Genomic DNA, 15,680 nt, shown 5'->3' with positions numbered 1-15,680 from the left:
TAGGGGATTGTGCTGGACTTTTGGGGGACGGTCTTGCGGTACTGGGACTCAGGCAATCTTGACTGAGCAGGTAGTCCCGCCAGAGCACAGGGGTGTGAAAATTATTGTAATCAAGTCAGGCAGACTGTGTAGGCCCTGTGCTGCCTCCTGCAGGTGGCTCTGTGTTTATGCTGAGGGGCAAGGGAGTGAAATGGGACCAGCCAGCTCTTTTGTCCCTAGAGAAACATCTCTGTGAGCACTGTCTCTCAGGGAAGTACTCACATTAGAATAAATAATCTCCCCTCTGTGTGTCCCAGGAATTTTTCAGATCACTGTTTCCAGGCTGCCTGCCTCCCCTTTTCTGCCTGTCTTCTCCCCAGGAGCAGTGCAGTTCCCTCCAGGCTCATAACAGCCAAGCCTGTTGACATTTAAAACTCCAGACTTTAAGCCCTGCTAGTTGTAAGAACTCAGAAAACAGCCCTCTTGTTTTCCCTGTTAATGGCTTTGGGAAAACATTCTCCTTGTGTCTGCCCTTGTGTGCTCCTCTTTCTTTCTCTCACCCTTCTCTTGTGACCATGGCTCCCTCTCATCTGCAGCACCCATGATCCATTTGTCCCTCAAACCATGTCTTCCCACTTCCTACCTTCTTCAGTGTGGCCATTTCTCTCCCTTTAGTTGTGGAGTTTGTTCTGTTGGTCTTCAGGTTGATTTCTTGGGTATTTAGGATGATTTGATAATTATCTCATTGTATTCATGGGACTAGACCAACCTAGGGTCTTTCTGTTCTGACACCATCTTCCCAAATCCTGGTTTATTTTTCTTTGAATTTAGCCTGGTAGACTCCCTTTAGTATTTATTGTAGGGCAGATTACTAGCAACTAATCCAGTTTTTGTTTATCTGGGAGTATCTTCATTTTTGAAGTTTAATTTTGCTAGATGCAGAATATTATTGTAGGGTTACAGGGTTTTTGTCTCACAGAGTCGAGGAATGAATCTCATGGACACAAAAGGGTGAAGTGAGGTGAAAGTTTATTAAGTGAAGTTGAGAACAGAAAGGAAAGAAAAGGAGCTCTGTAGAGTGAGAGTGGTCCTGAATGGGTTGCCACTGAGGGATTTTATGGTCAGTCTTTTATAGAAAACTGACCAGGGAACTTGGTAAATTTCTTGTCCATAGCACCTAATACCAAACAGGTGGATTTGTAAATATCATGAGAATATCCTGTCTATATTTAGAACCAACATGGTGGATTTGTAAATTTCATAGGCATATCCTTTCTATATTTAGAACAAAGATGGTGGATTTGTTACCTTCCCTTCTCTCTGGTTAATATCTCATCTATAACATTTCTTCTTATCTGGGATTTCTGTGAGCCTAGTCATGTAGCTCCCTACGTGTCTTTCTCTTCCTAGCCTCACCTGTCCCTTACTCATTATCTTGATAGTTCCCTCCACCCCAGCATTTTGAATGTGCTACTTTGCTGTCTGATCCTTCAGGATTCCTGATAAAAATTCAGCTGTTAATCTTATTGAGGATTCCTTGTTCATGATGAGTCTTTTTCTTTTTTTTTTTTAATATTTTTTTTATTGTATTATGTTAGTCACCACACAGTACATCCCTGGTTTTTTGATGTAAAGTTCGATGATTCATTAGTTGCGTATAACACCCAGTGCACCATGCAATACGTGCCCTCCTTACTACCCATCACCAGCCTATCCCATTCCTCCACCCCCCTCCCCTCCGAAGCCCTCAGTTTGTTTCTCAGAGTCTATAGTCTCTCATGCTTCACTCCCCCATGATGAGTCTTTTTCTTTTACCTTTTTAAAAGGTTTTGTCCCCTTCTTTATCTTTCAGCAGTTGACTGTGATATTTTTAGGTGTGTATATCTGAGTTTATCTTTCTTTAGGTGTGTATTGAGCTTGTTGGGAGTGAAGATGATCTTTATTTTTATCAAATGTGGCAAATATTCTTTCTTTGTCTTCCTCCCTTATTCTAGGATTTCCATTGTGTGTTGTTATGTTTATGGTGCCTCATAGGTCTCTGAGATTCTGTTGATTTTTCTTCATTCTTTCTTCTTTCTGTTCCATAGATTTGGTAATCTTAGTTGACCTGTCTTTAGGCTCACTGATTCTTCTGTCTGCCAAATTCTAATCTTGAGCTTGTGTAGTAAAGTTTCCATGTCTATTATTGTATTTTTTAACTACAGAATTTTTAGTTGATTCTTTTAAAATATTCTCCGACTCATTATTGATATTCCGTATTTGGTGAGATATTGTTCTCATTTTCTCCTTTAGTTTTTTTTAGATATGGTTTTCTTTAATTCTTTGAATATATTTAGAATAGCTAATTTAAAATCTTTGTCTAGTAAGTTCAATGTCTGGGCTTCCTCATGGACAGTTTCTGTTGATTACATTTTTTTAGTATAAGCCAATGTTTCCTGTTTCTGTGTGTCTCCTAATTTCTTGTTGAAAAGTGTGCATTTAATATTGTATAATGTGACAATTCTTGAAATGAGAGCCTCTCTCTTTCCCCATGGTTTATGTGTTTGTTGTTGTTTTCTTGTTTATTGACTTCTTGAACTAATTCTGTATTTAAGTCTGTATTTTTGTTGTGTGTGGCCACTGAAGTCTTTGGTAGGTTAGCTTAATGATCACCTACTGATTGGACAAGGATTCCATGAAATATCTTGAGCCAGCAAGCTTCCCAGCTTTTGGCGAAGGGCTTCATTGGGTGTATGTTATGGCATGCCTCCAGCACCCAGCTAGTCAGTTTGCAACTCTAACTACCATTCTCTCTCTGCTTGTTCCGGGCCTCAAGGTCAGATAGAAGTGAGAGATTAGGGCCATCTCAAATTTTTCATGAACATAGACACAGCCTGGGGTGTGCACACATTCCTTCACATGTACATGTCATTCTAGATTCTTAGGGATAGGTTGTAGCTTTGCATAGGTCCTGTGCACATGTCATTCTCCAAGTTTCCATTCTCTATTTTTTTTATTCAGCATTTTGCTGAATGCTTCAGCATTTTGGGTTCCTGGACCCAATTCCAATGTATTTTTGGGACTGGATTCCCCACACTAACAAGCAATTCTCTGAAGACCAGCTTAATGATCCTACCATTCAACTCAATTATGACACCATCTCCCTGGAAACCAGATTCTGCAGGTAAAGGGTTCAGTACAAGGCTGCACTACTGCTTTCAGATGTCTGTCACAAGTTCAGTGCTTCTGACCAACTGGCTATAGACTGGCTATAGACTAAAGGTTCCCACAGTGCCCTTCTTAGGTTTGATTCATTTGCTAGAATGGCTTACAGAACTCAAAGAAATATTTTACGTACTAGATTACAGGTTTACTATAAAAGGATATAACATAAGAACAGCCTCATAGAAGGTATGTATAGGGCATATTATGGGAAAAGGGTATGGAGCTTCCATGCCCTTTCTGAGTGTACCATTCTCCCCACTTCTCTACATATTTACTAACCTGGAAGTTCCTTTTGGGTTTTTATGGAGGCTTCATTACATAGGCATGATTGATTAAATCATTGACCATTGGTGGTAGATTCAACCTCTAGTCTCTTTCTCCTCCCCAGAGGTCAGAAGAGTGAGAATGAGAGTTCCGATGCTCTAATTACATGGTTAGTTCTTCTGTCAACCAGTCCCTGTTTTTAGATGTGGTCCAAAAGTCATGCCATTATCCTTACAAAAGAATTTTATGGCTCTCATCACTTAGAGTGAGTGGGGGAATGGGCAAAATGAGTGAAGGAGAGCAGTAGGTACAGGCTTGTAGCTATGGAATGAGTAAATCACCAGGATGAAACGTACGGCATAGGGAATATTGTCAGTGGCATTTTAATAGAATTGTATGGTAACAGACGGTAGTTACACTTGTGGTGAGCGTAGCATAATGTTGTATAGAGTTGTTGAATCACTATGTTGTACACCTGAAACTAATATGACATTGTATGTCAGGAATACTTTACTAAAAAGATTTTAAAGTAAGTTACCAGATGTTGGAAGATATGTGGATCAACTGAAATTTTCATATATTGTTGATAGGAATACAAAGTAGTACAATGACTTTGGAACAACAATTTGACCCTTTTTTTTATATGTTTTAAGATACACTTACCAACCAATCCTATAGCCGTTTTATTGGACCCTTATGTATTTACCCAGGATAAATGAAAATATATGTCCTAGAAAGATTTCTACATGAATGTTTAAAGTAACGTTCTTCACAATAGTGAAAAACTAGAAACAGCACAATGTCCATAAATAAGTGAATGAATGAATTATGGTATATTTATACAGTGGAATCTACTCAGTAACAAAAATAATGAATTACAGATAAATGAATTTCTAAGATATTGTGCAGACTAAAGTAATTTAGATATGAGTATGTTCTATATGATTCCATAGAAGATAATAGTGATAATAAGTAAATTGGTTTCTATATAACATTAATTAATTGCCTGACTAATTAATCCTGTTTTATTCTACCTTATTCCCAGAAAGCTTCAGTCGCCTAAAAAACACTATCCAGCTACGTTCTAGAATGAGTGTGGGAAAGACATTATAGAAGACACGTGAATCAGAAGGTGGTGTAGTGAGAACCCTCAAAGATAGCTTGAACAATTATGAGACAGAGGCTGGTGGACAAGGATGCAGAAGTATTAGGAAAGATAAAATAATGATTTTACATGGTCTAGAGTGATGTAGTAAGTTTTATTTTAATAAGGAAATAAATGCCCCATACCTAACAAGCATTTATAGGTTATCTATTGATTCTTTGAAGTCCAAAAGTTACCCAACTCATTTCTCTGAAATACATGACTCATTTCTGGTTCTTTTCTTAGTACAGAGGTCAAATATATGAGACTTTCTTTCAGTGAGGAGCTGTCAATTTGTGCTTGTTTATATTTGCGATTGTGATTTGTCTGCATAGTCTCATTTTTTATTTGTTTGCTTATAAGGTAAGTATAGTAATACCTACCTTTGTGTTTTCAAGAGGAGTAAGTGAGAGTGCTTATGGAAAGTCCTTCATAAACTTTTTCAAGCTCTGTGCAAATATAAAGTAGTGTTTTTAATCAGGCTAGAGGTCTAGAGAAGAGAAGTTGGTACAAATAATGAAAATGGGAATGAATGCAACTCCTTTCTTACCCCATGCTTTTACTTACAAAATAGTATGAATATTAAAAATAATAATAATATTTGCGTTTTCTCAAATATTCAGATAATTGTAAAAGAGCAGTTATTATTAACTGTACCTTGTTTGTATCAAGAAAAAACTGAAGGAATCCAGGTATTTGTGAAAGGGCAATATAATGAATATTCTTACTTAATTTCCCTGAGTGACACAGAAAGCACATGGGGGAAGTCTGGACTTGTCCTTTGCTGCTGGCCAAAGTGGCCAGAGAAAAGTGATTGTTTTCCAGCCGTGGAGCCAGTTTCGTGTTCTCTTTGCTGATGAAATATGGAAAACAGGGTGCGCATGCTCCTTTTACATTTATGTGGACCAGATTTGAAGTAGAAAATGTTACTCTAGAATGTGGAAATTTGAGAAGGCATGGTAATATGGTCTGCAGTCCCTACTCTTTCTAAAACCTTTCTTCTTCTTCTTCCATTTTTAAAGATTTATTTATTTATTTATTTATTTATTTGAGAGAGAGAACCAGTGGGGGGAGGGGCAGAGGGCAAGGGAGAGAGAGATTCTCAAGCAGACTCCACACTGAGTGTGGAGCCTGACATAGGCTCAATCCCACTACTGATGAGATCATGACCTGAGGTGAAATCATAAGTAAGATGCTTAACCGACTAAGCCACCCAGGCACTCCTCTCCTCCTCCTACTTCTCCTCCTTCTTCTCCTCCCTCTCCTGCTTCTCCTCCTCTTCTCCCCACCTCCTCCTTGCCAATGGTGTGTTCAAAGGGTCAAAGCTCTAAATACTGAAAATAAGGTCTTCTGAAAATGGGATGTAGACAAGATGGCAATAAAATTCTAGGCAGGTTAATCTGCTCTGGCCAAATGTCTGGACATGTTTTATTGTGTTTGTGCTTAACCATGTTAGCTTTTTATTGAAAGGAATAGATGCTGTTGTTTGCATTGTCTCCCTTTCTGTTAGTCTGAGAGCAAAAATTCTCATAAGCCTATGTATCTGATAGCTGAGAAGGTGGAGGATGATGAAACTTTGGAGTTAAAGAAGAAATAGGAAAAGGGAGCCAAAAATAACCAAAAGTTCGAGCTTTCTTAGGATATGGTGTAATGGATTACTTTAGTTAGTGAGAGCAGTGCACCTTAAACTTTAAAGGGCATATGAATCCCCTAGGGATTATATGAAAATGCAGTTTCTGATTCAGTAAGTCTGGGGTTTGACTTGGGAATATGTATTTCCATAAAGCTCCCAGGTGATGATAATTCTGCTCTGAGAGCCACTCAGAGTAGCAAGGCTGGAGAGTTTGGCTGGGCTTCTTGGTGAAGGTCATATTTTAAAAATTTCACTAAAGATAATTTGTCAAAAGGCTAACAAAATGTAATTTAGTTTTATACCTTCATTGGACATTTATATAATAAAGTTCAAAATTATTCTTCAAAAATAAAAGCATTTGTCTGGCCATACCATCCTGAAGTCTTTCATTAATTGCCTCCCTAGTTCAGGTCCCTTGGGGAATACTGTGTGAACAAGTTAAATTTGTTCTCCTGCCAGATAGTATCCTAACCCAGGCTGCCATATGGTTAATATGTAAAATGTCCAAGTTGTGCCTGTGTTGCCATGGAAAAGGCCCTGGAGAGATAGACAGACCATCTGGCTTCTACTTTTGACACTGCTGGCTAGCTCAGGGACCTTGAGTACCACAACTCTAAAATTCGGCTGTTCTTTTTCTTTTCCTTTGTAGAATGATTGTGGGTATTTGTTTGGCGAGAGGTGAGAAAGCATTTAGTCCATTGCCCATAATTGGTGCTCAATTTATGCTTAAAGATACTCTTTTAGGAGTAAAACTAGGTAGTTTTAAGTCTTACAGGCTTTGGGTAGAAGAAGTCAGAGAGGACAGGAATTGAGATTAAAACATGTCCCATAACTTAAAAGAAGGACTTCACTTCATTTCTTCAGAAATGAGTAAATCAGTTAAAGTACATCAGTCTTTACCATTTCTTCTGTTTCTCTTACTTTGCAGATTATTCTTCAGCTGTTCAGAAATTTTCTCAGACACTTCAGTCCTTTCAGTTTGATTTTATTGGAGACACTTTGACTGATGATGAGATTAACATTGGTAAGTCTTCAGCTGCATGTGGCCTTGTGCCTCTTGAGGCAGTTCTGATACCATGCAGTCTCCTAGGTTTCTGGATACAGGGAACCTGGGCATCTTCATCCTCTGTTGTCTGGTGCCAAGCTCATGGGAAGCTGCTTACGAAGGATAAAGAAATGTATTGCATGGTACACTGGGTGTTATACGCAAGTAATGAATCATGGAACTTTACATCAAAAACTAGGGATGTACTGTATGGTGACTAACATAATATAATAAAAAAATATTATTAAAAAAAAAGAAACACTGTCTCCCAGTCCCATTCCCCTCTCACACAAAAGCAATAAAAAGATATCCCTTAAATCTCCACTGAGGCCTTTGACTCAGTCAATCGGCAGGGGACTTTTTCTTTCAAGAATCTAATACATGAAAATAGATATTTTTAAAGGATAAATTAAAGAGTGATTTAAACAAAATCCAAAATGATTTAGAATAACAGTCCTCTAAGGAATAAACTCCTCTAGAATGTTTAAAAGTAGCATTTATTTATGTCCAGCATTTCAGACAACAGGACATTTGACATCTCTCTTGGAAATTGAATTTAACAACTCACTCTGTGAGCTGTGTGATCTTGGACAGATACTTCCATTTGTTGAGCCTTAGTCTTGTCATCTATAATATGTGGTTAATATTAATATAAAGAATGTTACCAGGAAGAGATTGAACAGTGGAAGTTAAAGAAATTTGTGTTTGTGTTAGTTATTATGAAGTTAAAGTGGTGTCAGCAAACTTTGGCCCTTGGGCCAAATCTTGCCTGCCACCTTTTTTTTGGTAAGTAGAGTTTTGTTGGAACACAGCCACATTTATTCATTTAAATATTGTCTAAGGATACTTTTGTGGTAGGACAACAACACTGAATAGAAGTGGCAGCGACTGGATGGCTTTCAAAGCCTAAAATATTTGTTCTGGTCATTTAAGAAAAAGTCTGGTAACCAGAGAATTAAAGAGTTAGTGTAAAGCATTTGCTAGACACGAACATTGAACCACAGAACTATTGCAAATGATTTAGTGTCACTGAAACAAGTTAGTTACACAGTTGTGTTTATGAACCCCAGTGTTAAAATATAAAAATGTATTATTATTATTTAATGATCATTGTAGTAAATATGAATAATAATATAAAACTATAAATTACCTATGATAGTAAGATATTCCAGCACAGACACAATGTATTGGATGGTATTGGCATATTATATTTTAGCTCTCTTTTGTACATGTATCTCTTTTATGTATATGCAATTAGTTCATGCTAAATACAAAATTTTATCTTTTTAACCTAACATTTTATCATAATCATCTTCTGATAGCATTTAAAATTCTTTGTAAACTTCATGGTGGGGCAAGGACATTGTTTTTTTTCACTGCTACTTCCCCAGCATGTAGAGGAGTGCCTAGCATATAGAAGATGCTCAATACATGTTTGCTGAATGAATGAATAATGGATGCATTTAGATCTCTTTATTATAGGAGCCATACTTTATATAATATTCAACTACTTAGCTTATTTCCAATTTTTCACTATTGTAAATAACACTTCAATGAGTACTTTTATGAGACTAAGATTGATGACAGTTTTGGTAAATGTGGTGGTGTAACTAATGAGGCACACATTTGAATTTAGATTATTTATTCACTTCACTTCATTTTATTTTTATTTTTTAAATTTTTTATTATTATGTTATGTTAGTCACCATACAGTACATCCTTAGTTTTTGACATAGTGTTCCATGATTCATTGTTTGCGTATAACACCCAGTGTTGCATGCAATACGTGCCCTCCTTAATACCCATCACTGGGCTAGCCCAACCTCCCACCCTTCTCCCCTCTGAAACCCTCAGTTTGTTTCGTGGAGTCCATAGTCTCTCATGGTTCATCTCCCCCTCCCTTGCCCCCCCTTCATTTTTCCCATCCTTCTCTTAATGATCTCCCTGCTATTCCTTATGTTCTACAAATAAGTGAATCCATATAATTGTCTTTCTCTGCCTGACTTATTTCACTTAGCATAATCTCCTCCAGTTTTGTCCATGTTGATGCAAATGTTGGGTAATCATCCTTTCTGATGGCCGAGTAATATTCCATTGTATACATGGACCACATCTTCTTTATCCATTTGTCTGTTGAAGGGCATCTCGGCTCCTTCCACAATTTGGCCACTGTGGACATTGCTGCTATGAACATTGGGGTGCATGTGGGCCTTCTTTTCACTACATCTGTATCTTTGGGGTAAATACCCCAATTCAGTAATGTGGCGGGATACAAAATCAATGCACAGGTATCAGTTGCATTTCTATACACTAACAATGAGACTGAAGAAGGAGAAATTAGGGAATCAATTCCATTTACAATAGCACCAAAAAACATAAGATACCTTGGAATAAACTTAACCAAAGAGGTAAAGGATCTATACTCTAGAAACTACAGAACGCTGATGAGAGACATTGATGAAGACACAAAAAGATGGAAAGACATTCCATGCTCATGGATCAGAAGAATAAACATAGTTAAAATATTTATGCTACCCAGAGCAATCTATACTTTCAGCGCGATCCTGAACAAAATACTTCACTTCATTTTAATTTTGCAAATCTATTTTTGTCTAAGGGCATGACTTATTTAAAACTTAATATCATGGGCTCTAGAGTCAGCCCATATTTGAGCTCTAGCTTTGGAACTTATTATCTGTGTAACCTGGGAAGGTGACTTTCCCTTTCTGAGTGTTAATTTTTCTCACCTTTGAAATAGGGATGAGATGATCAATGCCATGTGTACACAGTACCTCAATACATGTTAACTGTTTAATCATTGTTAATGTAAGATTTGATTTCTTTGTACTCTGCGGTGGACTGAATGTTTCTGTGTCCTTCCCAGAATTCATATGTTGAAATTCTAACCCCTGATATGATGGTGTTAAAAGCTGGAGTCTTTGTGAGCTAATTAGGTCATGATGGTGGAACCCCTCATGAATGGGATTAGTGCCCTCATAAAAGAGATACCAGAAGGCTCTTTTACCCTCCTTCCATCATGTGAGGATACACAAGAAGTTGTCAGTCTGCAACCTTGAAGAGGACTCTCACCAGAACCTAAATATGCTGACACCCTAATCTCAGACTTCCAGCCTCCAGAACTGTGAGAAATAAATTGCTGTTATTTATAAGCTGCCCAGTCTATAATATTTTGTTACAGCATCCTAAACTTAGTAAGACAGAAAGAAATCAGTACTGAGAAGTCGGGGTGCTGCTGTACCAAATACCTAAAAATGTGGAGGTAGCTTTGGAACTGAGTAATGGGAAGAAGCTGCAAAAGTTTGGAGGTGCATGCTAGGAAAAGCCTAAATTGCCATGAATGGAATTTTAAAGGCAGTTGTGGTGAGAGCTCAGAAAGAAAAAAGGCGAGCCATGGAGGAAGTTTCCATGAAGAACATGTTATTAGACAATGGAGAAAAGTGATCCTCGTTAAAAAATAGGCAAAGATCTTGGTTGAATTGTGTGTGTATTCCAATGTTTTGTAGAAGGTAGTGTTTTCTGACTGAAAAAATTGAATATTTGGCTGAGGAAATTTCTAAGTAAAGTGTTAAAAGAATGGCTTGGTTCCCCCTGTCTCTACTAAAAACTGAGAGGAGAAAAATGAACTGAAGATGGAATTATTAAGAAAAATGGAACCAGAACTTCAAAATGCGGACGTTTCTCTGCCTATCCATATTACAAAAAATGACAGCCTGTTTGAAAGAGAACACGAAGGGTGTGGTGGACTGACCATTGCATAAGGAGATCAATGTGGGTATGAACCATGGAAGTAATCAACTATTGCAATGGAAGCCAGGAATAGAGATGGGATTATATGAGCAGAAACAGTACCATCTTGGACTATAGGAAACAAAAAATAGGACAAAATGAAGGAATACTGTTTGACTTCTTAGACCCTATAAGACCAGCTATTTGGTTATGAACATGCACTATTTTTCAAAGACAAAAGAAGGACTCTGAAGCCAACCCTGAGATCATCAGGGCTGCCACTTCCATCACATGCCTAGAGTGCAGAGGCCCTGGGGTCTTCCCCTTGATTTGAAAGGGCGAGACCAATGCCCAAGGAGCTATAGGGGTGGGCCTATTGAGGGTACGTCACCTACCTTACCATAAATGTCAGCCAGTGCCATTTAGGAAAAAGGTGTGTGAGTTTGAGCATGATGGCTTATAAACAAAAATAAAAATGACCCCCCCGTCATTCTTGTGGGTGTTTGTGAGCTCCTTGAAAGCTGCTAGCTGCGACACATTTGCTTTTTAATGTATGATTTATAACAACGCTTTAACTCAGTTACCATTTGCCTACCAACTCCAGAAACTTATAGTTCTCATCTGATCATTGCCTTTAGGGATGATACCTCATGAATTGACCTTTATCCATGGGGACTGAAAAAGAATTTTGAGATTTTAATTAGCCTGTCCTAGTCATTGTCCTTGTTGAATATGTCATTTTGAGAGCTGGGATTTGTGGTGGTAGTGAAAAGAACAACCAGTGCTCCAACAGTTTAAGGTGAGGTTCTTTGGAGGCTTTGAGAAGAAATATTAGAGACCCTACTGGGAAGGCATCGTTGGGAAAGAACAGTTGCTTTGGAAGCTGAGAGTGTGCCATGCCCTCCAGTTGCCAACACTACTGGCCCAGAGTAGGTAGATCTTCTGTTTAACTGGACAAACTGGTGAAAGTACAGTTATGATAGAATTTTGGGTTGAGATTTAGATTTCACATTATATGTGAAGAGTGCCTTGCGGTTCTTTTCATAATGCATTTTTCGTGATGGCTGCAAAATGTGACTCAATACCCCCTTGTAGATACCAGTTGTCTAACAGAGATGGTAGTGATTCCTAGAGGATGTGAAGCAAAACCTGAGGCTTCTCTGAAGAGTTCCTTCCCTTGATCATCAATGCTAGTAACTAACTTGAGTAGTGTATAATAGGGACAAGTGGGAGGAAGTCTCACTGCCCTGATGATGACATTTGTCCCTGCTCTAGAGCAAGACATCTATGCCTTCGATTGACATTGCCTGGCTTTCTCTCTACCTCTAGCTCAGTAACTGAAGGAAATCTCAGGTGTTTAGTTAGTTTTGTGTATACTTCATATTTATTAGCTATGGGATCTTAGCAACATTACCTAAGCTTGTTGGGCCTCTGTTTTCCTCATCTATAAAGCAGGAAGTATAATCTATTTCACAAGACTGTGAGGAGTAAATCAGATAAATACATATACCAGAGAGTATATGTAAATCATTAGGCTCAGTGTCTGACTTATGATTGGTGCTAAGTATCTCATAGTTGTTACCAGGAAGGTGGTGGAACCTAAGTTTTGGAAAATTTCAGTTTGAAATTATACTTCCTGAATAACTGCAAAAGAAAATGTAAAATAAAATGTTAGTATTCTAGGAACCTTAGAGAATATGTAGCTTAGTTATTCCCAATACATGTCAGAGTGACCTGAAGCTCTTATTGATCCAGGGTCTTGGGACTTCTCTTAGATCAAATGAATCAGAATCTCTGTAGTGGAGCCCAGGGCCCTGATTTCTACACAGTGATCATAACATCAGTGAGCATTTTGGAACCCCATGTCAGTTTTCGGCATTTTTCAAACTGTTCCTTGGATCCTCAATTTCTCCTATTCACCAAGGCTCAAATGAAGCATGTAAGAATTTACTTGAAAAGTTGGATTTCCAGATTAAAATATAAGCTGATACTTTCAGAGTGCTTACCAAGTACCAGGTCTTGTTTTAAGCACTTTACATAAACTGATGAGAGAGAGGCAGAGAGACAGTGACAGAGACAGGCGCACACGCTCTTACACCCCCCCCCACACACACAGCAAGAGAGGAAAGGAGGGAGAAAATGAGAATATACTAAGCTGGTTTACCAACCTCCCCACCACCACTCCTGCCAATTCTACAGATAGGGAAACTGATGTCCAGAGTTGGGCTAGTGATTGTTGAAGGTAGTGCCAGATTTATTACTGGAACCAAGGTCTCCTAAAGTCCAACGATTTATTCAACTAATTTTTATTGAGCACCTGCTATGTATCCTGCCCTCATGGAACTTCCATTCAGGTAAGTTTTAGGAAGAAGTATAGGCAAATAACTTCCTATATCACTGAAGTACCAGCAGCAAGAAAGATGGGTGCTTCCCACATTGGCTTCAGAGGACCTCCTTGCTCTTTTCTGAGGAACCCTGCTATGTATTTGTTCTTTAGTAAATAAGTAGAAAGTGTCCACTAAGTGCCATAGCCGGGATTCAGAAACACAATGAATCTCCCTGCCCTCGAGAATCTTAGTCTATTAAAGGAGGCAGATGAGTATACAATTGCAAGATAATATAAGTACTATGATAGAGGTAGGCACACAGTAGCTCCTATTCCACACTGGGGTGTGTGTGTGTGTGTGTGTGTGTGTGTGTGTGTGTGAGAGAGAGAGAGAGAGAGAGAGGGAAAGAGAGAGAGAGAGAGAGAGAGAGATGGGGAGAATAAACAAGGAAGACTTCTCAGAGAAATGATATTGAAGTTAGATGCAGGGCTAGGGTGAGGCAAGTGAGGATGCTAGGGCTGAAATTTAAGAAAGCACTTATTCTCCTACCAATCAGTAGGAGAAGAAAGGGAAGAAGAAAGAGGGGGGGTAAACAGAAGGGGGGAATGAAACATGAGAGACTATGGACTCTGGGAAACAAACTGAGGGCTTCAGAGGGGAGGGGGGTGGGGGAATGGGATAGGCCAGTGGTAGGTATGAAGGAGGGCACGTATTGCATGGAGCACTGGGTGTTATACGCAACTAATGAATCATCGAACTTTACATCAAAAACTAGGGATGTACTGTATGGTGAATAACATAATATAATAAAAATTATTATAAAATAAATAAATAAATAAATAGGTGATGAGGATAAAAGAGTGTACTTGTGATGAGCACCAGGTGATATATGGAAGTGTTGAATCACTATATTGTACACCTGAAACTAATATTACACTGTATGTTAACTAACTGGAATTTAAATAAAAGCATAAAAAGCCAAAAAAGAGAGAGAGAGAAAGAGAGAGATGTGATTTGCTGATATAAAAGAAGAAAAGGGAGAATAGTAACAAAAAAAGAGAAAGAAAGCACTTATTCTCAGATTCATGCAAAGTGCAGGTGAGCACCAGAGTGTGAGTGTCTCCTAGACTTTGCACCCTAAGTGCCTCACTCTCCTCTCTTCTGTCCTGCTGTCCTGGTCCTGATCTGAGTTGAATTTCTAAAGGATGAATGAGAATTAAGAAAAGACAACAGAGAAAACAAATATACAAAATCAGATTTGAGGGGCGCCTGGGTGGCACAGCGGTTAAGCGTCTGCCTTCGGCTCAGGGCGTGATCCCAGCGTTATGGGATTGAGCCCCACATCAGGCTCCTCTGCTATGAGCCTGCTTCTTCCTCTCCAACTCCCCCTGCTTGTGTTCCCTCTCTTGCTGGCTGTCTCTATCTCTGTCAAATAAATAAATAAAATCTTTAAAAAAAAAAGCAGATTTGAGGGGAGTAAGATTATATCTTTCTTGAAACTGTACGTCATTGAATGTGACTGGAAAAAGTGGGAAAGGAGTCAGAGATTAAGACCTGAGAGGTTGTGTAAAGGCTAAGTTAGAGTCTTGGCAGGTGATGAAAATGACCATAGCAGACTGGATATAGTTTGGCAATTGATATTCTGTCTCTCTGACTTGGTAATGAGAGGTAGGGCTCGTGACAAACGGAAAAAGACATGCTCCATCTAAGACCAGCATCCTTGAATGGGCTCCAGTGATTGTTGTCATCTAAAAATGTGGGCCTATGTTGCCAGAATCTCTTATTTTTTTTCCAGAAAATGATACCCAGGTATTTTTTGCATAGTATTAAGTGTTAACAGTTAAGTCAAATTAAAAACACTATGCAAACCAAGCAAAACATACCTGTTGGCCAAATACAGTGCATGGGTTCATGATGTTGATGCCTGGGTTAGACAGTGAGAGGCCTGGAATGCCTCATGAAATATTTGGGATTGTATCCTGAAGTTTATGGGGAATAATACACAGATGGGAAAAGATCAGGAAGGAGACCTAGGCAGAGTCCCAAAAGTTTTGACTTAATCTAAAAAACTCTGGCGGACCTCACTGGAGAACCTTATATATATATATATATATATTTTTTTTTTTTTTCTTTTCAAGTTTGTATTTAAATTCCAGTTAACATACAGTATAATATTAGTTTCAGGTATAGAATTTAGTGCTTCATCACTTACATATAACACCCAGTGCTAATCACAAGTGCCCTCCGTAATATCCATCACCCATTTAACCCATCCCCCACCGCCCACCTCCCCTCCAGCAGCCCTCAGTTTCTTCTCTATAGTTAAGAGTCTGTTTT

General features: G+C 38.6%; 1 protein-coding gene across 8 annotated transcripts in view; it reads left to right on the top strand.

Annotated features, from left to right (window-relative positions):
- OPHN1 (oligophrenin 1) overlaps nt 1–15,680 on the top strand; it is a 569,682-nt gene that overhangs the window by 163,455 nt on the left and 390,547 nt on the right. For all 8 annotated transcript variants that reach the window (XR_004622535.1, XR_004622536.1, XM_034650021.1 and 5 more), the window contains exon 3: nt 7,153–7,248. Coding sequence is in view for 6 of the 8 variants with exons in the window: in XM_034650021.1 (XP_034505912.1) it covers nt 7,153–7,248 (96 nt within the window). In the remaining 2 variants the exon portion in view is untranslated. The remainder of the gene's footprint in view (nt 1–7,152; nt 7,249–15,680) is intronic.

The sequence above is a fragment of the Ailuropoda melanoleuca genome, chromosome X (assembly GCF_002007445.2).
Source record: "Ailuropoda melanoleuca isolate Jingjing chromosome X, ASM200744v2, whole genome shotgun sequence".
Classification (NCBI taxonomy): Eukaryota; Metazoa; Chordata; class Mammalia; order Carnivora; family Ursidae; genus Ailuropoda; species Ailuropoda melanoleuca.
This window is presented reverse-complemented; position numbering and strand designations above follow the sequence as displayed.